The sequence below is a fragment of the Ceratotherium simum genome, chromosome 29 (assembly GCF_057802395.1).
Source record: "Ceratotherium simum simum isolate JZ-2026a chromosome 29, ASM5780239v1, whole genome shotgun sequence".
Classification (NCBI taxonomy): domain Eukaryota; kingdom Metazoa; phylum Chordata; class Mammalia; order Perissodactyla; family Rhinocerotidae; genus Ceratotherium; species Ceratotherium simum.
The window spans coordinates 35,407,560-35,434,362 of record NC_141928.1 but is presented as its reverse complement, the minus strand read 5'-3'; the positions used below and the strand labels follow the sequence as shown (position 1 = coordinate 35,434,362).

The following is a 26,803-nucleotide window of genomic DNA, read 5'->3' as shown; positions in this document are numbered from 1 at the left end:
AATATCTTCTCAATTTTTTGTGCTATTCACAATATAACAGACATGACACTGTTTTTTTTGTGTGTGTGTGAGGAGATCAGCCCTGAGCTAACATCTGCCAATCCTCCTCCTTTTTTGCTGAGGAAGACTGGCCCTGGGCTAACATCCATGCCCATCTTCCTCCACTTTATATGGGATGCCGCCACAGCATGGCCTGATAAGCAGTGTGTTAGTGTGTGCCCGGGATCTGGACCAGCGAACCCGGGCTGCCGCAGCGGAGCACACACTTGCGCCACCGGGCCAGCCCCTCAGACGTGACACTTCTAAGTTTCACCTGCATAATTAACATTGCCTCCATCACTTCTAGATTACTTGAAGACGATCTATAAAACAATAAATCAAGACCTGATTGGTGGTGGTTGCTGATTTCTATGGTGTAAATATCCCCATCGTGGCCGATTTTAAGCTACCAACATAACGTTCCTGAAAGTGAAACTGGGAAGAGATGCAGAGCAGTAACATCATTCATTATATAGTATTCCCACCATATTGATAAAAGAGATGTAAATAACCTCAAGAGCACAGATATTAGTAAAACGCACTAAAAAATTAGTAAATAATACATTTTGTTTTAAATACCACATACCATTATATTTAATATAATTTATTCTAAGTTCAAGTAATTTGACTTTTTCTTTTTTTGTCTTTTTTATACATATTTTTTGTCATTGTAATTTGACTTTTAATAGCTGTGTTTAATCATCGGCTTGTAGATTTCCTGTAAATTTAACAATGGACTCTGGACCACCACGGCCCCAATTCTTCTCAGCCCTTGTGGCCCAGCCTGAACGCCTGCTCTACGGTGAAGCCACCCACGGCGCTCCGTGCTGTGCTGCTAACTTGATCTATCTTGTGTTACAATCATTTAATGTTACTATGTTGAATGCATCTGACTCCCCAGCCCGACTGTGTTATCCCAGCACCCAGCACAGGTTATGACACCCAGTGCCCGCCCAAGAAGCCTTCACGGAGGAAAGTGAGGCTGAAAAGGCGACGTTGTCACAGGCCTCACCACTTCCAGCAGGATAAGGAGGAGTCCAGAGAGAGGGATGCAGGTGGGAAGATGGGCGGGGCATGCAGTTCTCGACTGGGGCCACATGACTCCCACAAAAGCATCATAAAGAATAACCATTTGAGGATGGTTTGCAGGTCTGTCCTGCAACAATCTAATCCCACAGGACAAAGGTTTGCAGCCTCAGGACCCAGGAACCCCATAGGGAAACTAGGCTTTCTAAGCCAGAGAAATTAACCTGAAAAGAAATCATTGTAGAGTCTTCCTGTTTTCACCCCAACCAGGGCTCTGCAAACCATTTTTACAGTGAGCGAGAGGGAAGCAGAGTGGGCATGGACAGTGCATACAGATATCCACTCTCACAACCTTTTCTTGGAAAAAGGTGGGGTACAAGTCCCTAACTGAACTTCTGGGGCTCGGACTCCTGAAAGCCTCCGAGGTGGGAGAACCACGGGTAGGGAATGACGATCCCACAGAGAACACACGGTCAGGGAGGAATGGGGCCGCTGGTGAATCTCAGAAGCTTTGCAAATGATCACACTAGATATCACAGAACAAACAAAGAGGATGCCGACGGTGGCGTGTGCTTCTCAGCTCAGTCCAGACCAGAGCCTGTGCCGCTGGGCAGAACCTGCTCGCACCTTCCTCTGGGCAGCTGAGGTGAGACATCGGCAAACACGTCTGTGAGGCCGGCACACCCAAGGAGGTGTCCCTCCCTCTCCGATTCACGCAGGCTCCTGGATTTGCACCTGCCTGGGCCAGCTCTCAGAAGCTCCGCTCCCTCCTTCCCCCTCCCCACACCCATAGGCCACCAGAGGGCAGTTTTAAAGGATGAGGTTCTTCTCTGCATCTCCCTTTATCTTTCATATCTTCAGACCCTTATCTGAGGCCTCACTGCAAGGCCTCCACTCCCGCCTGCCGTTCCCCCATCTTCCTCTCCTCCTCATCCTCACGGGAGGGGCTTGCACTCACGCGTGCAGGTTCCAGAGTTCTCCTGGCTGCAGTGGACATCTACTGCTTTTCTGGCCCAGCCTCCATCCCCTCCTCCTTCTGGAAATAGCACTTTTCCTGAGGGGCCACTTCTCTCCTGCTCCCAGTCCACACAGTGTCAGAGGGCAGACCCTGACCCCAGGCTCCAAAGGCAGACATGACCTGGGCGTGGCTGATCAGCACATTCCACCCCCGTGGACACAGAAATAGTCAAGGATAGGCAAATGACCCAAGTTCTTAAAAATATAGCCAAGGCAGGCCAATGACCTTTGCCCCTGGGATTTTACTGGACCTACTAAGAAAGCAGCACTCTTTCTGCTGGGGTTGCTCAGTTAGTAGGAAGAGAAAGTCAGCCTGAAGCTGCTGGGGCACATCCTTGTCACTCCTTGGAGAGAGCCTACCTCAGACATGAAAAGCACCTGGATCCAGACATGCCTGAAGCACACCCTAGACACTCTCATTACGTGAGCCAACAAATTATCAGCTTTTTGTTTTTGTTTTTGCTGAAACCAGTTTGAGTGGCAATTCCATCACTTGCAACTGAAAGAATTCTGATTTATTTCAGGGAAAGGTACACAGCTGGAAAAGCATTTCTACAGGTGTACGTTTGTGTATAGAAACAAAACTTACCTACATTCAAAAACTATTTGAGGGAGCTTACCATACCTTTAGCACAGCAAAGGCCAAAAAACAAGAAAGACTCCAGGAAGGGGCAGGATAAGTGTTTTTGTTTGTTTGTTTGAAACAAAAACCCCTGACCTAGGATGGCTATAGCAATGAAGGGCACCTGCCAGGTCCCCACGGCTAAGAGGAGGGGGTGGGCTCTCAGGACCTTGGGGGACTCACCCTCGTCCGTGATGGTGCCACTGCTGGAGCCCCCGCTGCTCTTGGACTGCCGGTGGGACGACGAGGAGGACAGCGAGGACTCAGCTGCGTGACCTTTGGGTGACGGGGAGGGCGTGAGGGTGGGGGAGGTGCTTTTGGACGTAGTGGAGGTTCCAGACGGGGGCCTCTTGCTCGTCTCCGGTTTCTGCAGAAAAGAATAAGGCAAATTCATAAGCCACCACCTGGAGGGCAGAAATGATTAAAACAGACGCCCACAACAGGGAACACGGATGATATCTGACTCAACAAGATATCTAGCCAGGACTACAGAATCTACTTAGAAAAACGTGCAAAGCAGAAACAGCATTATCGGAACAGGTACAGGAAAACCCTCCCCTGGAGCAGAGGGGCAGGGGACAGGATGGAAAATGCGGCCCACGACGTCAGGAAACCCGGGGACCAGTCCTGCGCCCACCAGCATCGTGTCCGCAGCCAGGTCCCCACCTCTCAGTTAACCTGGCTCTAACACGGAGTGGGGCTCACACACACACAAAGCCCCTTTCTGCTCCTGATATCCCTTCATCTAAACCTGTCACTTCCAACCTTTCACCAAAGGACACATTATTTTTTCCTGTTTTTCGTGTGTGTGTCATTTAGCTTTAAAAAAAAACAAAAACGTTTTTTCATTTTGAAATAATTTTAGACTTAGAGAAGAGTTGCAGACAGAACAGAGCGCTCCTGTGCAGCCCTTAGCCAGCTCCCCTGATGCTAACATCTTACATAATCACAGCATGATTAGCAAAACTGAGAAATTAACGTTGAGACAACACTATTAGCTAAACTACAGACTTCACTCGGATGTCACCCGTTGTCCCACTAACGCCCTATTCTGATCCGGGACCCGCTCCAGGAGCCCACGTTGCATGGACCCGTCACATCCCCTGGTCTCCTCCAATCTGCCAGCTCCTCAATCTTGCCTTGTCTTTCGTGACCTTGACACTTTTGAAAAGTCCTGGTAGGTATTGGCAGACTGTCCCTCAGTTTGGGTTTCTCTTCTGTTTTCTCACCATTAGATTTGCTGATGGATTTTTGGGTTGATGACCACAGAGGTGATGTGCCATTCTTTTTTTTTTTAAAGATTTTATTTATTTTATTTTTTCCCCCCAAAGCCCCAGTGGATAGTTGTATGTCGTAGCTGCACATCCTTCTAGTTGCTGCATGCGGGACTCGGCCTCAGGATGAACGGAGAAGTGGTGCCTCGATGCGCACCCGGGATCCGAACCCGGGCCGCCAGCATCGCAGTGCGCGCACTTAACCGCCAAGCCACAGGGCCGGCCCTGATGTGCCATTCTTAGCGCATCGTACCAAGAGGCACAAAGTATCGGTATCTTATTACAGATGATGTTAACCTCCATCACTTAGTTAAGCTGGTGTCTGTCAGGTCTCTCCATCACTAAGTTACTCTTTTTTTCCCTTTATAATTAATAACTATTTGGGAGAGATATTTTGAGCTAAATATCTTGTTTTTCCTTACAGTTTTGCCCACTAATTGAGCATTCTTTGGGAATCTTGTCTGGAGCAATTACTACTGTGACGTTTTAATGGTGATTTGCTATTCCCCTTACTCCTTCCACATTTGTTACTCAGAATTCTTGTGTAAGGAAGAGGTGTTCCTTCTCTCCATTTACTCAGTTATTTACTCATATCAGTATGGGCTCATGTATATTTATTCTACTCTTTGGGCTACAATCCAATGCCACTGTTATTTATTTTATATTTGCTCAAATCCTTCCAGTTTTGGCCATTGAGAAGGGCTCCTATGCCCTTCTGACAAGCCTACCTTTTTCTTTTCCTTCTCTTTTAAAAGCAGGTCCTTACTTTCTGACACCACAAAATGCTTCAGGCTCATCCTGTATTTTCACTGACCCAGCACTGGAATAAACCACTTCTCCAAGGCCCTGGTCCCTTTTATTGCAGGATGGTACTTAGAGACCAAAATCTGAGTACTAGACTGCTCGTTGGTACTGGGACGTCACTGTTCCCGATCCTCCAGTGGACAGAGCAAGGAAATACATGAAGCATCCTAACCCATGCAGACACACACAGCCACACTTGTTTCTGTATCTATCCATCTGTATATGTGTATTTACAAGCCGGCATTCAAAGTGATACCTCTAACTTCAATCAACATCCATGGGGTTTCCTCTAACATTTCTCATTTTTTTTTTTTTTTTTTTGCTTGAGGAAGATTGTCCCTGAGCTAACACTTGTGCCAATATTCCTCTATTTTGTATATGGGTCGCCACCACAGCGTGGTCACCAATGAGTGGTGTAGGTCCACACCCGGAAACCGAACCCAGGCCGCCAAAGCGGAGCGCACAGAACTTAACCACTAGGCCATGGGGCCGGTCCCAGCATTTCCCTTTTGATTCAATCTCTGAGACTTAAAAACTAAGCTCATCACATTTACTTATTTGTTCAACTCTAGTATATAGGTAAAGCGTATATACATGCAAAAAGTATATATATGTAAGGCAGTTTCAGAACTTAACCTGTATCCCTGCAAGAAAACAACTTATCAAGTAGAGGACAGTGCTTGTGTCTGCTGCCTTTGGTCTTTACTCCAGCCTTACCGTACCCACTTGACAGAGGGCTTTCCCCCACCTCCTACAGTGTGGTTACGTCCTTCACTCGTATTATAGTTAGATCTGTTGCCATGGTCTGCATTCCACCTTTGGTTCTGCTTTGTGAATTTGCATACAGTAGAAATAACTCTGTTGTGTACCATTCTACGGGTTTTGACAAATGCACAGTCGTGTACCCACCAACAGAGTACCATACAGAACAGTTCCACCATTCCCAAATTCCCTTGTGCTGTCCCTTTCTAGTCAGTCCCTTCCCCCATCCCAACCCATGGAAATAACTGATCTATTCTCCGTCCCTATAGTTTTCTCTTTTCCAGAATGTCATGTAAATGGAATCATATAATATGTAGACTAATGGGTCTGGCTCAGCATAATTCCTTTAAGATACATTCAGGTTACTACATGTATCAATAGTGTGTTCCTTTCCACTGCTGAGTAGCATTCCATTGCACGGACGTACCACAGTTAGTTTATCCATTCACATGTTAACGAGATGTTTCCAGTTGCGGGTAATTATGAAAAAATTGCTATAAACATTCACAAACAGATTTTTGTATGAACAGAAGGTTTTTAAAATTCACTTGGATAAACACCTAGGAGTGAGATAGCCAGCTCACATGGTAAGCATATGTTTAGTTTTATAAGAAACTACCAAAGTTTTCCAAGGTGGCTGTCCCACTTTGTATTCCCACCAGCACTGAACGAGAGTTCCAGGAGCTCCACATTCTCACCAGCGCTTGTACCTTTTAAAGAAATTTTTCAATTTTAACCAGTCTAACATGTGTATAGTGCTACCTCACTGTGGTTTTAATTTGCATTTCCCTAATGACTAGTGATGTGCAACATCGTTTCATATGTTTATTTGCCATTTGTATTTCTTTTTTTTTTTTTTTTTTTTTTTTTTAGATTTTATTTATTTTATTTTTTCCCCCCAAAGCCCCAGTAGATAGTTGTATGTCATAGCTGCACATCCTTCTAGTTGCTGTATGTGGGACTCGGCCTCAGGATGGACGGAGAAGTGGTGCCTCGATGCGCACCCGGGATCCGAACCCGGGCCACCAGCATTGCAGCGCGCGCACTTAACCACCAAGCCACAGGGCCGGCCCCATTTGTATTTCTTTGATGAAGTCTCTTCAGATATTTTGCCCATTTTTAAATTTGTTGGTTGTTTTCTTATTGTTGAGTTTTGAGAGTTCTTTATTCAGTATCTTAAATATGATATGGCTAGGTGTGTTCTTTTTGATATTTATCCTATTTAGTGTCTTCTGAACTTTCTGGATCTGTGGTATTAATCTGGGGAAACTCTCAGTCATTACTTTAAAATATTCCTTCTGCTGCACCATTCTCTCTCTTTTCCTTCAGGGATTCCAATTACCCATCTGTGGGAACATTTAGTATTACCCCACAACTTTTGGGTGCTCTGTTTTTTTGTCCTTATTTTTGCTTTAACTTCCTTTTTCCTTTGTGTTTCAGTCTGGGTAATTTCTACTGTCCCATCTTCAAGTCCACTGATTCTTTCCTTGGCTGTGTCAAGTCTGCTGAGAGGCCTGTTGAAGGCATTCCTCATCTCTGTTCCTGTGTGTTTTATTTCCAGCATTTCCCTTTGATTCTTTCTCTCTCTCCTGCAATAGTTACTCATACGATCTTGCATGTTGTTCAAATTTTCCATTAATGCCTTTTACATATTAATTATAGTTCTTTTAAATTCCCTGTCAGATAATTCCAACACCTGCGTCATACCTAAGTGAGATTCTGATAATCGCTTTGTTTCTTGGGAGTGTCGTTTTTCTTGCTTATTCATATCTTGTAATTTTTACTAATAACTGGCCATCTTGAATAAGATAAGGGAGACTGAGATAAATAGTTTTTATGCCTGAAAATAGGTACACCTTTCCTTCTGCTGAGCCTTTAATGCTGCTTCTAGATGACTACATCCCGGAGTGGAAAAAGAAGGCCCTCTCTCAGGTTTTGAAAGGCTTTGTCAGTAAGCTGCCAATTATTAATATTCTTCCCTCTGCTTTTTCTACAAAGAAACACATTCCCAAAAAGAGCCTGTGATTAAGCAGGAGATAATTAGTATATCCCAAAAAGATGGATCTATCTCAGCCAAAAGCAGAGAAACATGAAATGTGGGCAGCATGACTGGGGAGGGGCAGCATTAGTGGAGAGGGGGCAGGTAAAGACAAGATTATTTGGGATTCTCTGAAATATCTGGATGATTCCCTACGTCCCAGTGTGGCAGACTGACTGCATGAATGACATCATCCCCACCCCTCCGTGCATCACACCCTTTGCTATGTAACTGGGTGTTCCCCTACAGTGGGCATGCTGACTGGCCCTGCAGTGGGCATGCTGACTAGACCTGCAGTGGGCATGCTGACCGGCCCTGCAGTGGGCATGCTGACCGGCCCTGCAGTGGGCATGCTGACTAGACCTGCAGTGGGCATGCTGACCGGCCCTGCAGTGGGCATGCTGACTGGCTTAAACAACAATGAGTTTTCAAGTCATGCCTTGGGTCACTATCACAAAAACATGTCCAAGCTTGCTGTGGACACACATGGCCCAGTTATCCTGGTCACCCCAGCCAATGGCCAGCCATGTAAATGGTCCCCCCAGACCAGAACAACTGCCTAGCTGAGTCCAGACTAAACTGCTGACCCACAGATTCACAAGCTAAAGAAACACTTTTTGACAGTATGGAGATTCTTCAAAAAATTAAAAATAGAAATACCTTATGATCCAGCTATCCCACTACTGGGTATCTATGCAATGAACCTGAAAACAACAATCCAAAGAGGCTTATGCACCCCTGTGTTCATTGCAGCATTATTCACTATAGCCAAGACATGGAAGCAACCCAAGTGTCCCTCGACTGATGAATGCATAAAGATGATGTGGTATATACATACCATGGAATACTACTCAGCCGTAAAGAAAGACAAAATCGTCCCATTTGCAACAACCTGGATGGACCTGGAGGGTATTATGTTAAGTGAAATAAGCCAGAAAGAGAAAGACAAACAGGGCATGATTTCACTCATATGTAGAAGATAAACCAACACACGCACAGATAGAACTGTTTGGTGGTTACCAGGGCCTAGGGGGGTGGGGGGTGGGCACAAGGGGTGGAGGGATGCACTTATATGGTGACTGATAAACAATAATGTACAACAAAAATTTCACAATAAAAAAAATTAAAAAAAAAACCACTTTTTGTTTCAACCACTGAGCTTCCAGGTGGGAACAGAAAGCTGGTCTCCACAGTGGCCTCTGGGCTCCCAGAGACCTGGGACGTGCTGGTGCACACCCTGCCTCCCCAACTCGGTGCCTCCTAGAGTGCACAGCATGCTAGAAGCCCAGTGGGTGAATGTTCCATCATTACAGTGCTGCTTGCTTTAGGCAGAGTACAAGGACCAGAATTGGGAGGATCATATTTTGAATACTAATTTCTAACTCTTCCTAAGGGAGTCTTTGAAAAGCACTTCATGTCTCCATTTTGCTGTGGAGCCTCTGACAGAAAGGCCACCCCCGTGTCCTGATTGAGGGCCGTGATTTCCAGGAGCCCTGGGCTGGGCTGGCTGCGACACTCTCTGGGGGTACAAACAGACTCCCCAGACCCCGTCCTGAGAGTCTCATTGTTTCGGTGGGTGGAGCCCAGAAACCTGAATGTTTAAATGGCTCCCCAATATGGCATAATAATATGGCATATTATTAAATGAAGAATATCAAGTGATCACTGAACTGAATCATTTCCCCAGTCTATTATTTCCTGAAAGCATCTTTTGACAAGGTCAATTTCCTTTCATCAGAATTTACTTATATATAGACTATATATATAGATGCATCCAGGTGAGGTAATGGTTAATATAATTTATAACTTAGATGCTTACCTATTTCCAATGCTGGTTAACAAAGTTAATAATATCTAACATATGAGATCAAAATAGAAACAGAAAATATTAGACAACAGAGAAGAGGAAAACTATATATCAAAGCTCTAGACTAGCAGACTGGCTTTAATGAGTAGCTCTGAGTCTCCTAGCAGCAAAGGCAAAAAGAAATATAATAATTATATAATTCTTACTATCTGATGAAAGAAAATGTATCAAAATATCAATAGAGACAGTTTTTCGAGAGCTGAATTCTAAAGGGAACTTAATTACATAGATCCTATTACACAAGTAATTTTAAACATAATGGATAATATGCTAATGTATAATGAAAGAAACTTTTCTGGGGCTATATCGTAAGAGGAACCTAATTATACAGGTCCCACTGCATAAGAGACGTTGAATAACATCCATTAAACAGCCATCTCTGGAGGCACTTCTGGGTCAAGGTGCGGGGAAGGCCTTCAGGTAATCTGACTTTCCTCAGGGGAAAAGCTTAAGACATCTAGAAAGTATGATGAAGGACTGGGCTGTGCCCGGACTCCGAGTCCTCTCAGAGGAGAAAATGGGCTCCACTGCTGCACTGAGGGTCCTGATGGAGGAGCCGGTTCACACTCATGACTAGAACCCACACCCTGGGGGCTCCCTCCATTCATCAGCCCAGGTGCAGGGGCTCAAGGGTGGAGGGGCCGATTCTGAAAGACGCCCCCCATCGTAGAGAGGCATTGTGGGTTTCTCACTCGCTACAAATGCCACAGAGGATCACAGCGTGCTGACTGCTCTCGGCTGTACTGATGGAGGAATGGTGCCAGGGCAGGGGGTGAGGCTCTGGCTCCCTCCTGCCCCCCAACCTCCCTTTAGCCCCTCCCCTGTGCCACGTGCTCGCCTCTGGAGTGCTGCACGTGCCGCCCCCCCACCCCGCCCCGTTCCTCTGGCTCCTCACCCTTCAGATCCCTATTTAGATGTCGCTGACACCCTCAAGCCTGGGGGGGGTCCTCCCCTGTGGCCCCACAGCATCCTCCCTTCTCCATGGCAGCCCCACCACTCTGAGGTGAGACCGCTGTGTCTGAAGTAACACCTGAGAGTGGTCGCCAAACCGGTTCACTGCTGGAGCCTCACTCTGGCAGTGCCAGGCACAGGGCAGACGCTCCAAAGACGTGTACAGGAACCAATAACGCAGGAGGGCCAACACCACTGCTAATACTGTCGCCACTTACAGCTGGCACTCACGCAGGCTCACGGGTGCTGGCCCCGTTCTAAATGCTACAGTGGGGGGCTGAGACCTGAGCCCAGCAGTCTGCTCTGGCACCCACTCTGAACCTCTGTGCTCTAATCAATGATCACACGTGTGCGACAAGGTTGGACGAGGCACCTGGAGGCGCCCTGGAGGTCAGGCCGGAGGTGAACACGTGTGTGCAGGGGACCGAGGACACGGGGTGATCTCAGCGATGCCCACACGCTCCAGCCCTCCTCAGACAGCCCAGAAGAGCCGGCCAGAAGGGCCTGTCTGCAGTCCTGTCCCACGACTGTGGCAGGCCCGTGCCCCCCAGCACGGGGGCCATGTGAGGACAGAATCTGTGAGTGTAACGGCAGGAGACGGAAACAGAACAAGCACCTTGCTGCCGGGACCGCCGCCGCCTGCGGGGCAGACCGGGAGCTCAGGCGGGCTGGAGCCAGGCGCCGGCCCAACAGGACTTGACCGGTGGCTGGGCTTCTGCTCAACGAGTCCGGCTGCTTTCTTCCTCTGGGCAGCGATTTGGGACAGGACACTGTCTATGCTGCCACCTGCGGAAACAGGAACAGGAGTGACGGCCAGGGGCCCAGAGTGGAGCCACACGGGTGTGGGGGACATCGTGCGCCCTCTCGGCTGAGCCGGAAATGCGTTTCCCAGACTCCCCCCACCCCGTGTGGCTCCCAGTCAGGGCTGACCACGAGGGGGCTCCACATGAGAACCATGAGGCAGCCGAGACGCCGCGGCCACCACGCTCTGAAGGCGTTGTGGTGAGAGGAGGTGGAGGATGCCGTGTGGCAGGATCAGCCTGTCCTCGCTCTTCCCCGCGCCGCGGCCAGCCCCGCGGCCTCCAGCAGGCGCAGACCGGGCCTGCCCCCGATGCCCGCAGAGCCCCTCTGCAGCACCCCCTTCCAGAGCTGACACGCCAGCTTCTGCCACAGCCTGTCAGCAACTTCCTCACCCCATAACTCTCAGGGGCTGCTTCCCCAACAGAACCCTGATTGCGTGTTCCCTCTGTTTCCCCAAATCTCACGGCAACTCTGCATTATTATAAAAGAAAGGGGAAAGTGATGAGGCCCAGGGCTGGGGAGGGTGCTGGAGGGGAACATGGATGACCACTATTTACAGAGCAGTTACCAGGTGCCAGGCACTGCTGCAAATCATTTCACGTGTATAAACTGAGCCTTTCTGGAAGGCAAAATGCATCAAAAGCCTTACAGATAGGCAAATTCGAGGGGACTCACTGACCGTGCAGTAAGCATGGAGGTGGGAAGCATTACTTAGGGATTATCTACAAGGGCAAAATCTAGAACAGCCCCAGTGCTCAACAAGAGGGAACTGGTTAATAAAGCTGTGATGCCTCACGTGAACGGAATGCTGTCTGGTTATCAGAAATGCTGTAGACACGGATGGACACAAAAGGTGCTCACAGTACGATGATGGGTGCAGACAGGAGAAAGGCCACAGTACGGTCTGCACCTCAGCTGGGCACCCGGCTGAGACCAGGCTCTGAAGCCAGCCCACCCTCGTGCAGGTCCCGGCTCTGCTCCTTCACAGCTGTGTGACCTTGGCGAGTTATCTACTTTTCCTGAGCCCCAGTTCCCCCATCTGTAGAATGGAGATGACACCTCGCAGGCTGCTGGGGGACCGAAGGAGACCATCCATTGAGAGGGGCTGGCACTGTGCCTGACACACACGAAGTGCTCAGTAAGTTGTTACTTCACTTTCATAAATATGACGTGCACAAAATACTTTGCAAAGATATGCACCAAAATGTTAATGATGATCCCTAGTGGGTGAGATGATACCTTTTTTTGGTCTTTGGTTTATCTGGTCTTAAAGCTTTTTCCACAAGAAGCACGCATTCCTTATGTAACTGCATAAGGCAGGGGTGTCCTTCCCACAAAGCTGGCTTTGGTTAATCCTGGATGCCCTCGGGGAGGACTAGAAAGGATGCTGTAAGTCTAAAATAACTGTGGGGCTCTCCAGTTAGAGTCCTAATTGTCACCCCCTGCTGTGTCTCCCTGGGCAAATCTCTTGCCCACTCTGAGCTTCCGTTTCCTCATCTGTTCAATAAAGGGGCCGGATGAGAAGCTCTCTGTTTAACCTTGAAGGATTTCAAACATCATGCATTTCTCCTAATTTCTTGTAAAAGTCTCAAAAAATAAAGTATTATAGATTTTATCTCCTCCCTCTCCACTCCCCCCCCACCCCAAGAAAATGCATAAAAGAAACTCCGAATTGTGAATTCACTGAAAAACCCCTCAGCCACATGAAGGAGAAAGACAGCATGTGCCGTTGTTTCTGGGACTGTCTGCAGAGCGAGCACAGGGGGCAGGTCACACCCTCGGTCCCAAGGGATCTTCCCACTCCCCCTGAGTGGCTGCCCAGGTACCCACCTGAACGGTTATGCAGCTCCCCACCATGCCTGCTCATGCCCCCGACCCCACTAGAGCCGCCAGAGGAATGAGGCGAGTGGTTGAAGTTCCCAGAATTGGCGGGAGAGGCAGGGCTTCTGGTGAGAGACGGAAACTTAACCGGTCTGACGGGAGTCTGCAAGAACAAGGTGGGATCTGGGTTAGGGTCTGCTGTTCCTTCCTCTGGATGCACAGAATCGCCGTGGCGAGGGACCTGGAGTTAGCTGGCCCACCCCAGCGGATGCCTGCACCCACCCGCACGTCCTTACTGACAAGTGCTCAGCCTGCGGGGAGTCTCCTAAGGGATGGGAGTTCACTTCTACCTGCTGTCAACCTGACCCTTAGCTCAGGCTGAGCCCCGTGACATCGCTTCTCAGGGTCACCCTGCTTTCAGGATCCCCGAACTCCTCCCACACTACAGAACAAACGCAAACCTGCCCTGCCCCTTCAGAGCATCCCCAGGGGCCGGCTCTCGGTCTCCCACTGGTGACGTGGGATTATGACAGCCCTGGGAGGCAGCAGCAGGCACAGGGGTCAGCCCCACTTTACAGACAGAGATGGAGGCCCTGGTTCCTCCAGTCACTCAGCACATGGCAGCAGGGCCGGCTCCTAAACCCATCTTCTTTGCCCATTTACTGTATCCACAGGACAGACAGTCCACACGTGGAGACCATCGCCCACATCAAGGGACCACCTCAGGACCTTACAGAGACACACTGAGGGCCCCAAAGTCAGAAACCACTGTGGTCGAAAGGACAGAGGTCACACTCCTTCTGGGCACAAGAAACACCAGCAGGGCACATAGTTGCCTCCTCGTGTCTGCTCTTGGTCATGGACCTGAGCAATAATGTCATGTGGAACCTGGTTAGAAACCAAGAACCTGATCTCTGTCCCAGGCCCACCACACCCCGCTGTGTGACCTTCAGCAATCACCTCCCTTCTCTGGGCCTGTTTCCTCCTACTACAGGGAAGGTTGGATCAGATCAGGTCTTCAAACTGTGTTCCGTGGAGCGCCAGGGTTCCAGAGAGAGGACAGAGAAGAGGGGCTCCCAGTTTCACCCCCTTCATCTGTTTACATATTAAGTTCCTTTGTAGGATTTCCTTAGACAAAAGGATACCACTCATTTAAAATAAAATAAAAAGCTTCAACCCCTCTAGATTAGCAGGTCTGAGATCCCCTCTGCCTGCAGCACACCACGATGTCAGTGAGTGGTGGCGACTTACGGTATCTGTGCTCCCGCTGGCCACGCCCACGGGGCGGCCCCTGCTGGCTCTCTGGGGCAGCACCGTCTTCATGGGGTCTGCCTTCCCGGTGTGACAAGTCCGGGACCGGTCTGAGCTCCACAGCTCAAAACTGGAAGGGGGTAAGAAAGGGGGGATGACTGCCTTCAGCTTGTCGCTCGGGAGTCTGGTGAAGGGGGCTCCGTTCCGAAGCTGAAAAAGACAGGCCGTCGGTTAGACGAGCCCCAGGAGGGCTCCCGGCTCTGGGAGAAGGACTCCTGGTTTCTCCTGCTTCTCAGACCACGGCACCACCAGCTTCCCCTCCCCCCGAGCCAGAAACCCATGTGGTGTCCTCAGCTCTCCTCCCAGCAAGCGAGCAAGGCCCATGTCTGCTCCACCCCAGCTCCCGGCTTCTCCTGGATCTCGCCGCAGCAGCAAGACGAGAACAGGGATGGAGGGATGGAGAGACGTGGTGAAGCCTCGATGCTGGTGTGCTGGGATGGGCGAGCACAGGAGCCGGAGCACACAGGGGAGGGCCCCCTCACTGCAGGTGGAGAGGGCGTCGTGGAGGAGAGAGCCCAGTGAGGGCGGGGGAAGTGCACTGCAGACCGAGGGACAGAATGTGGAGAGGTCTTGGGACCAGAGGGGCAGGACGAGTGCACAGGACTGCAAGGAGACCGGTGTGACAGAGCTGAGGGTTTCAGGAGGGGGCAGGGGACGTGGGGACTGAGAGTCCCCCCCCCAGCTCCCTATGAGCCCAGCCAACGCTCCCTTCCCGGTCCCACCACACCCTTCCTACTCCAGCCACACCTCCCACTGCTGACATTCTCAACTGCAATTTAAATCTAAATTTTGAAAATGTGATTGGGGGTCAGTATAAAATCCACACAACGATGACTGGAGGGCTGTCAGGGAAAAGCATTCACACCGTCCACACTAACTTTAATTAAGAAAAGACAGAGAGCTCCGTGCCAGATGGCGCTTTGCAGGGAAGGGCGTCCCACGGCCAAACCTGCCTCGGGAGCCAGGCGGGCAGGCGTTTCCGCGAGGACGGCTGCAAACGCCCACGCGGCAGGGCACCCTGGCCATCCTCCAACACCGAGGGGCGGGCGGGCACACTGGGGCCCTCTACGGGGCATGAGGAGGGGGACAGGAAAGCGCCAGGGTGGGAGGTGGGCATCCTGGGTTCCCTCCTGCCTGGTCTGAGCTTTCCTGACTCTGTGAACAAGGCTGTCCCGGCTGGACCTCGGCAACCTCGCCCAGCAAATGGGGAGGCGGACCTGCAAGATGACTGAGGACACGCGCAGTGCAAACCCACCATACATGGCACGTCACCCCCAGGGAGGTTCTAAATTGTTGCAAACTTTCTGGAAGGCAGTGACCCAGGAATCCTATTTCTAGACATTTATCCCGAGGCATGAGGATATTCACCAGAGCTGTTAACACAACAAAAAACTAGAAATCCCCACACCCAACAGGTGAGTCCCACTGGCCAGCCAGGTGCATTCCCATGAAGGCATGTTGTATCTCACAGCCATGAGATGTGTGTGGCTGAGAAGCGTCTAAGGACACGAAGGTGCTCATGACGCACTCAGCACAACACGGGGGAAGACAGCGCCCCCTCGTGGCCGTTGGGGAGATTCAACGAGTGGATACACGTCCAGAGCTGCGAGGAGCGGCGGGTTCTTTCTAAGCACTGTGTTAAGCACTTGCTATTATTATACATAACATGCTACCATATTCATAGATGCTAAAGAATAGTTAGAATACTCAAAAGATATATACCACAAAGTGTCAATCGTGATTATGTGTGTGATCAGGGGTGATTTTATTTTCTTCTTTATACTGTACTGCATCTTCCAAGATTTCAATAACAGCGTTTCTGTCTTCATACTAAAGTAATTATTGCTATTTAATGACATGATCAAATGTTGGGCCATACAAGGACCCACAGTCGGGGTGTAGAGACACCAGTTTACACCTACAGCCCGGCAGGGTGGAGCGGGCAGAGCCGGGTCAGGACAGCTCCAGGCTCCGCAGGTCCTGGGGCACGCCAGCCTTCTTGGCGAGCGCCTCAGCTCTCTTCTGCTCTCCAATACTGCCCTCTCCTGGCCAGCCTCCAGATTAGGGCCTTAGAGCTAAGTGGACTGGAGTCCAACCCCAACCAGGAGGCTCTCATTTCAGAGAAGAGGACACGAAGCCCAGAGAGGTGAGGTAACATGTCCAAGGTCACACAGCAGATAACTGAGAGCTCATTCTGGGCCAGGCACTATGCTAAGAACTTCCTGGAAGTTCTTATTTAAAATCATTCCTGGGGATGATCTTATTTAAAAACCACAACCATGAGGGTTAGCATCCCCTAAGTCAGAGACGGCTAACTGTCCCCCAGTATCCATCTTCTGCATCTTCCTTAGTAGACACCCCTGATATTTAGATGGGCACACAACCACCTGGAAGAAAGACTTCATTTCCCAGCCTCCGGTGCAGTGTGACATGGCCAGGTGACTAAATTCTGGCTGATTTGATGTAAGCAGAAGTGACATGTGAGTTTCCAGGAAACTTCTTTAAAGACACTCGGCATGTGCCCACAGCCACCTTTTCTCTCCTCATCTTTCCTGCTGGCTGGAATGAGGCAGTGATGGCCAGAGCTCTGGCAGCCATCTTGGACCAAGAGGTGATCTTGGTAATAGAAGCCATGCATGGGAGACCAACAGGTAGAAAGGACCTAGGTCCCTAACTCCATGGCATAATGTACCAGTCCCCAACTTTACTTACTTGAGAGAAATAAGCTGCTGTCTTATTTATGCCACTGTTATGTGGGGACTTTTTGTTACTCATAGCTGAACCTAATCCTGATACACCTCTAGTTTATAGATGAGGAAACTGAGGCCTCTCAGGCTGGAAACATACCCTCCTCTGTGACTCCTCTCCCCCCCCGGCTCTCCATAACCAAAACAGTGAGTCCAATGTCACTCACCAATTCCTACCCCTTCAACGCCCTGTCCCCAGTGCTGCGTCCCTGAGAATGGGATCAGGGCTCACATCTGGCCGCTGAGCCCCAGCACAGCCCTACCCAGCTAGGGCTGGATCTGTTCTGATTCCTCGGTGCCAGAGCTGTACCCTCTGTTACACATTTTGATATCAACCCCGTCTGTGACCCCCACAAAGACAAATGTCCACAGCCCTCCCTGTAAATCAGTCAACGAATGATTGGTAGGGACCTGAAGTGCTTTTAGAAGGGCCCACACTCACCATGGTTGTCAATAGCACATCTTGCTTTTCTCCTCTCGTGCTCCCAGGACCTGAGAGACAAATGGAAGTTTCCTGAAATTGACCCCCCTGACGAGCTCACAGTGGGAGGATGAGTGGCCAGGTTGGCCTCCATCCTGGAGAACCAACTCTCCTGGTTGATTAAATATTTAATAATAACTGGTATTCAATATCTGAATAGAAGGAAAGCATATAAAAGTATCTCAGAGTGTGTTTTCAGCTTTTCCATAAACCACTGCCGTGCTGGGTCAGACAGTGGTGTGCCCAGCTCGATAGTCTGTCTCCAACGGTGGTGCCGAAGGAGCCAGTCTGGGTGCGGGGAGCCTGACTCAGATGGAACTTGATCTAATCAATTCCCAATCAGTGTGGGAATCTCCTTCAGCGCCCTGGCAAAGTCATCCAACTGCTGAATACCTCCAGTGGTGGGGAGCTCACTACCGCCTTCCCCTAGGTAACTCCTTCTAATTTCAAAACACTTTCACAGCCAGAGACCGGTCACCTTTCATAGGTGGCAAAATCCCATCAAAGGCAAGAGAGAGGCAGCAACTGACCTTGGGTCCCCCGGTAGGGCGGATGCGACAGGAACCCAAGACTCCTGCCACCAGCCTCGCTGATTACCATGCTGAGAGCATCTGTGTCCCTGCCTAAGTCTCTTCTTCGCCTAAGCAGCCACTCTGCTCCAGTGTGACATTCCAACATCAGCTCACCTCTGACACCAGCCCAGGAGGGAGGACAGAGAGCAGAGGATTTGGGTTTGACCATTCTGGAAACTCTACCACGCATGCAGCTTTTTCTTACCATTGTCTTTCATCGTGGGAGCCACATCGGGGGGCCCAGAGCGGCCTGCCTGGTTCTGGGGGGCCCTCATTGTGGAGTCCAGCGCTGGCTCCGGCTCGTCACAGAAAGGCAACGGCTGGTTGCTGGACAGCCCACGGGGCAAGGTCTGCATCAGTTTGAGCTTCCGGAACCGATTGGACATTCGGTTCCACCAGGACTGCCAAGGGAATGCAGGGCAGAGGTCATGCCCCAGGAACACCCAGCCCAAGGATAGTGACTACACTTCACACGTGCTTCCCCACCTCCTCCCGGGCCCACGTCAGGCATCAGCATCGATCACAGCACGCTTCCCCCAAAAGCCGTGGTTCTCTCTAAACTCTTCCCGACCCAGCCCTTAGGGGCCATGTCCAAACAGGCTGCAGGTGGCGGCGAGCCCTATTTGCCACTTCTCATCTTATCAACCTCCTCACTGCACAGAGTGAGAAACCGAGACCCAGACAGGGGTGCCAACTTGCTCAAAGTCTTGCCAACTTGCGCAAGTCAGGGACAGACAGATGGACACAGAGGCAACGCCAAACACCTTACCATCTCTCACTGCATGACCTCTTTCTCTCTACTCCAGTGAGAAAGTGAGAGGCGACAGGGTGTCCATACCAAGGCCTGGGCCCTCTGCTCCTGCAGCTGATGCCTCCCCACCTACAGCGAGGACGGGTGCCACCCCTAGGGTGTCCTTACAACCCCACGACAGCTCAAAGGGAGGCTGTGAGGGCCTGGCCTACAGAGACGGCAGGGGCGGGGGGAAGGGATCCATGCAAACACCACGGTGAGGAAGAATCCGGGGCTTGAGCGCACTACGAACACGAAAGGAACGCCGAGTCCGCAGATCTGAGAAGGAGCTGGAACCCCAGACAGGATGGGGAAAAATGTTTGATTTCAAACAAGTAGAGCAGGATGGGAAGGATGAGAAATTCAAAGAAAAATGCTTGGCTTGCAGCTAGAAATAAGCAACGAGAGCTGGTTTGGTGTTTGCAGGAGGACGCTGAAGGGGCTGTGGACCGCGGCGAGATCCCAGAATGGCGCCATCAGCAAACATTCTACATACCACAGTGGAGGCCACAGACAGACGGCCTGAGAAGAGAGGTATCCAGTTTGGCCAGCTCAGTACTACATAATGCAGAATTTTAAAAAATTCTCTACATTTATGATTGGGTTTCCACATCAAAATCTGGATTTCTAGTTTCTTCTGGGAAAAAATGGGAAGATCTGGCAACACGGACCCACATTCTTGCAAAGCAGCTATTGCTGCCACCGAGAGGTTACGATCACCCCAGTTTTCCCTGGTCCTCACCATCCCCTATTGCTCGCCCCCAGCTCACTTCTTGCCCCCCACCCCAGCCTATACCAGCCCTGGGTTCACAGGAAGCGGTGGGCATCCCCAGCCCACTGACCTGGCTCTCTAAAGCCCTTTAAGACAGGAAAAGGCAAACCTTAAGCCCGCCTTTGTCATCGGGCAGCACAGGGACACTCCAGGGCTGTCGGACCTTCGAGTGGGGTGGGGGTGTCGGGGGACTGGGCCGGCCTTTGTCTTTATTCACCTGCATGCAGACAGATGCCAGCAGTCGAACAAGTTCCGTGTCTACGGGCACAAAAGGCAGCATTTTACGTGCAAATACATCTGTCGAGCCATGGGGAGGGGGCCCAAGATGACCCCCGTCAGCCTTAGAGCTCAGCCTGCAGCTCCAAGGTCCGTGTTATCCCAGGGGCAAGGCGCCTGCTCTCCATCTGATCTTCAGAAGGTGGCAAACAGGCCAGCAGGGCTTAACCCACTTAACCAGAAAGAAAAACCAGAAGCCCTCTCCCCCAGGAAGGCAGGGGGGTGGTGTATTTAAAAAAGTACAGGCTCTGCAGCCAGACAGCAGAAGTTCAAATTCTGCCTCTGCCCATCCCAGGCTGTGTAACTGCAGGTAAATTAAGCAACCTCTCTGTGCCGCTGTAAAAAGGGGTGACATTAGTACCCACAACAGAAAGGTCTGGAGGATCCAAGGGAATTCCTGGCCTATGGTAAGTGCTTAAGAAAGGTTAAGTATTATTAGTTATTATTAAAATATTTTTTAAGTCTATAAAAAAAACAAAGAACAAGATAGAGAAGAAAATACCACAAATTATTAACAGTGCTTTTCTCTTAACTACTGTTTCTTTTTTTCTCTCCAAGTGTTCAATAATAAGCCTGTGTTTCTTGGAAAATTTTGGGCAAAATCTTCATTTAAAAGCCCATAAAGGAAAAAAAATCCACTAAGGGTAGGTTGTTTAAATGGGAAAGGGAGGGAGCAAATGGGTGGGGAGTGAGGGAGACGAGACATATGGAAAGAGACGAGTTTGTCAGAGAAGAGCGTGTGCGTCATCCAGCCCGGGGTCACAGGAGACTCTAATTCTGGATGACGTGACCTCTTGGTTGAGAGCAGGGTCTCCAATTAGGCGGAGCGAGATCACTGGACCTGGGCGGAGGACCCCAGCTCTCTAGCCAGGGTCAGTGGCCTCCCTGGTCTCGGTCACCGCCCCTCCACAAGAGGATGTGAGGTCCTTCCCCTCGCACACTCTTCGAGGACGGGATGGAACCAAGCGCGTATCTGCGGCAGCTGTGACGTGTGGGCCTGCAGCGGGAAGGGGTGGCGACGAGGCTCTGCTGGCGATGAGGAAGGGCGCCCCAGCCCACCCCGCAGCTAAGGGCAGCAGGAGAAACCCCACTTGGACTGTGGTTGTAAAAGTCCTCTTCCCATAGCAGCAGGCTGGGATCTGGTTCAGGGCTCAAAGCCTGGGAGTCAGGAGGGGCCCCCAGCTTTTCCCTCTCTGGGCTGAAACTCCAGGGTAATATGAGAGACGACAGAGAGACCCTGCCCCCTGAGCTGGCTAGACGAAAGTCCCAGGTCCCAGAGGAGGGCCTGTCACAGTGGGGGAGGGAGGGGGGGAGCAGCGGGTGCCAGCCGGGGACCAAGAGAGGCAGGCTAGTAATGGCGACAGCCCCGGCACCGTGCCCTCGACCCAGCAGCGTCCCCTACACAACTAAGCCAAGGGGTCACTGCTCCATCTCTGATTCTGCTTGTCAAATGGGCCTTTCTGTCTCCTCCGGAGTCACTCAGAGTTCCTGGCTACGAAGCACAGCCACCATTCCAGGATGTGTGTGGACTGCCAAGGTGGACACACGCCCTGCTGGCCTTCCTTCCTTGGAAACTCCCAGAAGGCTGGTGCTGGGCGAGGCCTCAGGGACCACGGGTCTCAGCTCAGCCCCCGGGGAAGGGAGCGACTCGCCTAGGGCCACATGGTGGGCTCTCGGGGCCTGAGAGTGGCCTCCCCCAGGAATAAGCAAGTGCTTAAAACACAGGTGAGCATCTCGATTCCCAGCCAGAGAAAGGCCGGGTGGGCTTTAGACTCTTTTCCTGAAACAACCCACCAGGATCACTCAGCAGCATCACTAGGTCAAAGGCCGTGTACCCGTTTTTTGCACGAAGAGTGACATCAGCTCCCTGGTTTAGCAGATATTTGACAATTTCCTTATTCCTGGGGAAGAAAGAAAAAGCCAGAGTTAGCTGGCCCCCACTGAAAGCGAAAGTGTGGCTTTGCTCCTGGGCAACAAGCCTGATGACTTTAACTACAGAGCCGTCTCTGAGCGTGTAAGAAGGGCGTGTAGGAAGGACGTATAAAACTGCACATCCTCTCACGCTCCTGGTTCCCTAACCTTGGGCGGGTCAGCCGCTCGGGATGGAAATCAAAGCCTCAGGGAACCTCCCTCGAACAGACGAAAACCAAGGGCTCTGCCCAAACACCGCTGGGACCCCATGGCCACACGCAGACCCCACTCCTCCCAGCCCAGATCAGGACCCCTGCACCTCCAACAGGAAGCTGCGCACAGGCCAAGATGGTTGATGGGAAGTTTGAGGCTCGTCACACAAGAAAACAAGCCACTCAGATAACGCAGGAAAGTGATATCATCAGCGGAAACAGGGCAGGGAAGGAGCCCCTCATCTGGAATCAGACCACGCAGCAGCTGTGAGACTCATGCAGACCCCTGCCTCGCGGTCAGCCCACCCAGGAGGAGGCCCCCAGGAGGGTGACGGGATGAGGAGTTCAGCAGCACCAGTCAACACTGACGCCTATTCAGAAGGAGGGGTTAGGACCAGTCCCCATTGGGCGTCTCCGAGGAGCCAATGGGAGCAACGGCCGATGTTCACCCCAGTAGGGACAACTCAGGGAGCCATGCCGCATCAACGCAAACACTCCAGATGAACCAATCACTCTGACTGAAATCAACCCCCAGAAACTTATTGCTCTGCATGAAATGTTCCTGGCGCACGGTTTTCATGGCCACTGGTGACACTCTGTGACGAGGTCACGGGACACCTGGACACGGGGGTGGGACGGCAGGACAGAAGGAGCCTGCGCTGCTTCCATCTTTTCTGCCTGCCTCAGTGTCTCCACGGCTGGGGGTTTGCCTGCAGCACCTCAGGACCGGACGCCCCATCAAGAACCCCATCTCAGCCTGGCATCCCATTGGCCCGGCCGCTGAGGGGCTGGAGCGCGCACTGACCCGTGGTAGGTGGCCTGCATGAGGGCCGTCCAGCCGTGCGCGCTGTCCTGCCTGTCGACGTCGGCTCGCCTCTCCACCAGCAGCTGCACCAGCGGCAGCTGCCCCATGACGGCGGCCAGCATCAGCGGGGTAGCCCCGTCCCCATTGACCAGGTTCACGTGGGCGGGGTCTTCGTCGGCAATCTCTTTGACCAGCTGGAAGTTGCCTGCAAACAGAAGCAGGGGTCCTGATGATCCGCAGCCCCGGCACCAGGCTTATTATTCCGTGGGTTTGCTTAACCAACAGCTGCTGAGCCTGAATCTGCACTGGGCTAGCGGGCATTGTAGGGGCTACAAAGATGGGTCAGAGGTAGCCCCTGCTTCAAACCCTTCAGGCTATGAGGGACTCAGAGGAGCATGCAGATAGCTCTACCAAGAGAGAGAAGTGTTGGTGTCCTAAGAGAACAGATAAGGGAGACAGATGAAGGGCAGGGCTCATGCAGAAGGAGAGCTCAGGTCTCGCTGGGGGTTGAGGATCACGGAGGGCTTCCTGGAGGCAGGGTCTATATCAGGAGAGGAAATTTTAAGCTAAATAGCCCTTCATCACAAACAGCCTGGAGTGGGTGGGTGGGCAGCCAGACATTTCAGAGGTAGGGAAAAGGCAGGACATAGCCACAGGGTTTGGTGGGAGAGGTGGAAGGAGCCTGGGAGGGCAGTCTGGACTCTGTGTAAAACACCATAGTAACTACCAGCCTCCAGGGTCTGAACCTCCCTCGTGAACCTCCAGTGTCAGAAAACAACAGAATGCCTATTTCTTTCTCAAATACTCTGGGTGGACTTGAAGAGGACTATGAATATTAGGTGGGGAGAATATAGCCCTGAATTCTTAACTATCCAAAGATTTTTAAAGTGCTTACCCATTTTCAATGCATGGAAAATATCAGGTCGCCTTTTCTCCTCATCTGGGTAAACAAAGATTTCAAAAGTTAAGCACAGAAAGGTTTAATATAACAGAAAAGTCACAAGGGTGTAACAACACAGCAAACTGTGATTTTCAAAAGCAATCTAATCAGAGACCTACGTAAAATCCAGCAAGGGTTATGAAAGGGTTATGATCAAAGAATGCCCAGAAACGCTTCTAAGACAGATCTGGGGAGGCCATTTGGCCAAGAAAACATGAATAAGCGCAGACCACTTCCTAATCCCATGCTCATAAAGCAAGCGTTTTTAGGCATTCCAGACTTTGGGACGTCCTTTCTTAGATATGATGGAAAAGCAAAGTCTTGGAAAAATCTGAATCTCTGTGAAAATTTAAAAAAGAAACAATGATTCTTTTCTCCTAAAAACGAAATGTACAACCCTGAAATAATTCCAGAGCAGAGACACTGAGCAGCTGAGCCCAGAGGGAGGTCATGGAGGTGGGCACCACAAGAGCCAATGTGAATTTTTGCTTTCCTTCCCCAGTAAGAAGCAATCTGACTGTGATTCTGAGTCACCCCTGCCCCAGACCCACAGACACAGCTCCTGCCTTCATGCTGGTCCCTGCAGCCCAGCCCCTGGGCTGGTGCAGGACGCCCCTGCCGACCCCCAAAGCTGGGCCTTGCTGCACCCACCAATGCTAGCCCCTCCCTCATCTGCCCGCCCATCACCTTCCTGGAAGCTTGGGCTAGTGGGGACCCCACTCCTGTCAGAAAGCAGACATCCTCATGACCAGTCCACTCGCTGGTGGTCGGATGCAGGACTTCTGCAGCCTTTAACTAACTCCAGGGATGGAGCAGCTGCGAGTGGAAACCTGTGGCTCTGGGCTGAACCTCTGGTGCATGTCGGCCCCCATGGGCGGCTGGGAGGCAGCTGTAGTGGGCACAGGGAGCACTGAGTGTGGTCAGCATACAGAATGAGGGCACCTCTCTAGAGTGATCTGTCTCCTCGCTGCTGAAATGGGGATAACGTGCGAATATGGGGACCACATGGAGGGTGCAGGGATCAATAATATAGATGAGAAAATGCTTCAGAAATGGTCAGGCCCTATTCAGAGAGTAATTCTGTTATCTTCCCTAGTGACCAGCACCCACCCCAGCAAGAGTAACTACTAAACTCCAAGGTTCTTAAAGGAAATACACACACAGAACCAAGTATCTGATTTTGCCTGTGAAATACTATCAAGAAACAACTCTGCATCTTAGTTTTATAAATATGCCACGTTCCTTTAAGTGTTTAAAAGTCTAATTTGCTGTGGGCCAGGGCCTTCTCATACGAAGACCCTTTGACAGAAAAGAGTGTCTCCAGGCCTTAGTGCTGGTTGCTAAGCAACCATCTGGTACAATTGAGTCACTGAGGGTCTAGCCTGACCCCAGGAGGCTGGGCAGCTGTGCCCCTGATGCCGGGTGACCCTAGGCTGGTCGCTTCCTCGCTCTGGGCTCGTTTTTGCATCGGTATCAGAGCAGCTCTAGGGACCCTGCCCCAGCCCAAGAACGTCCACGGTGGGGGTGGGGAGGTATCACAATGACAATTACACCCCAAGGGCACCCTGTCCCGCAGCTAATGTGAAGGAGAGACCTGGAGTCTCCAAGGCCCGGAGGGGTGGATTTTCTGGCATCTCACAAAAAGAGCTGGGGGCTAGAATTATTTATTTAATAACCTGTCATTATCAATAACGCAGCCTCTGCCCTCGCTGCTGTCCCACCTGAAGGCTCTTCCCGAGAGCCCGCTGGTGCACTCCCTCAGCTCCTGCAGGTGGACAGAACCTCACCCCCTGGAGGAGGCCGCCAACCGCCCCGTTTCACGGTGCAGCTGCATGGCCCACCTCCACCCCTCCCAAACCCTCCACCCCGCGCCCGTTTGTCACCCCCCACCTCCCACACTCAGCGCCCACTGAGTCATGTAACTTATTTCATTTACTAGGCTCTTTCCTGTTCATTGCACGGTCCTCAAGGGCAGGGAGTGGGTCTGATGTGTTCACTGCCATATCCCAGGTGCCGAGAACGGGGCCTGGTCCGTAGTAGGCACTTGATAAACATGTGTAGGATAACTGAACGAACGAACGGTCAATAAAAACATATTCTAACAGTTCCATTCACGGAGTGCTGTCCGAGTGCCAGGCACCGGGACACACGTTTCACAGGCATCATCCTACTGCTGCTCACGGAAACTTACTAGGTGAGTGCGTTGATTTTAACTGTCTTACAAAAGAGGACACTGCAGTCCCGAGGGACAATGATCATGCCCAAGGCCGCCCAGCTGCACAGCGGCAGAACTGAGCCTCAGACCCGGGTCTTCTCACCGGGAAGCCTGCACTTGTCACCACGAGCTGATCCTGTCAAATATGACAACAGTAACAAGAGTAATGGCGGCTGCCGACATCTCTCACGTGCTCGCTGGGCCGGGGCGACCTCACTGAATCCTCGTAGCAGTCTGTGAGGTAGTGACATCCCGCCCCCCACTACAGATGACAACAGGGAAGCCTAGTGAATTCAGGCAGTTGGTCCAGGGTCCCCCGGCCGGCACGGGCAGAGCCAGGGTTGATCCAAGCAGAGAGGGACCTAGGGCACATTGCCAGTGTGTGTGAGACTGTGCCGGGAAACAGGAAACCACCTTCCCAGGGTGCCAGACCATCCCTAATGAGGCCAGGGGGAGCCAAGACTCAAGAACCCAGGCTGAGGGCAACCTGAGGGAGGAGAAGACAAGCAGAAGAGGCACAGTGTGGAGGCCACAGGCAGGCTCAAGTTCTGGACCGTCCACGCCTAGAGCCAGGACCTTGAGCAAGTCACTCCACCCCCCAAGCCTGATCTCCCTCATCGGCCACATGGTGGACACCGTGAGGAAGGTAAGACCCTGCGTGCCAGGTGTGCCAGTCTCAGCAGGGGCATGAGAAAGGCAGTCCCCTCCCAACCTCAGCTACAAAAACAGACACACCAACCAATACCTTT

The 26,803-nt window shown here is 51.3% G+C and overlaps 1 protein-coding gene across 1 annotated transcript in view; it reads right to left on the bottom strand.

Moving 5' to 3' along the window:
* The window catches only part of ANKS6 (ankyrin repeat and sterile alpha motif domain containing 6), a 50,423-nt gene that overhangs the window by 13,495 nt on the left and 10,125 nt on the right, over positions 1–26,803 (bottom strand). Inside the window, exons 3-12 of the mRNA XM_004423245.3 lie at positions 23,795–23,839; positions 22,900–23,104; positions 21,766–21,872; positions 19,805–19,953; positions 18,339–18,534; positions 17,523–17,572; positions 14,274–14,483; positions 13,032–13,185; positions 11,017–11,186; positions 2,888–3,071 (exon numbers count right to left, since the gene is read on the bottom strand). Of these exons, the coding sequence (XP_004423302.3) occupies positions 2,888–3,071; positions 11,017–11,186; positions 13,032–13,185; positions 14,274–14,483; positions 17,523–17,572; positions 18,339–18,534; positions 19,805–19,953; positions 21,766–21,872; positions 22,900–23,104; positions 23,795–23,839 (1,470 nt within the window). The remainder of the gene's footprint in view (positions 1–2,887; positions 3,072–11,016; positions 11,187–13,031; positions 13,186–14,273; positions 14,484–17,522; positions 17,573–18,338; positions 18,535–19,804; positions 19,954–21,765; positions 21,873–22,899; positions 23,105–23,794; positions 23,840–26,803) is intronic.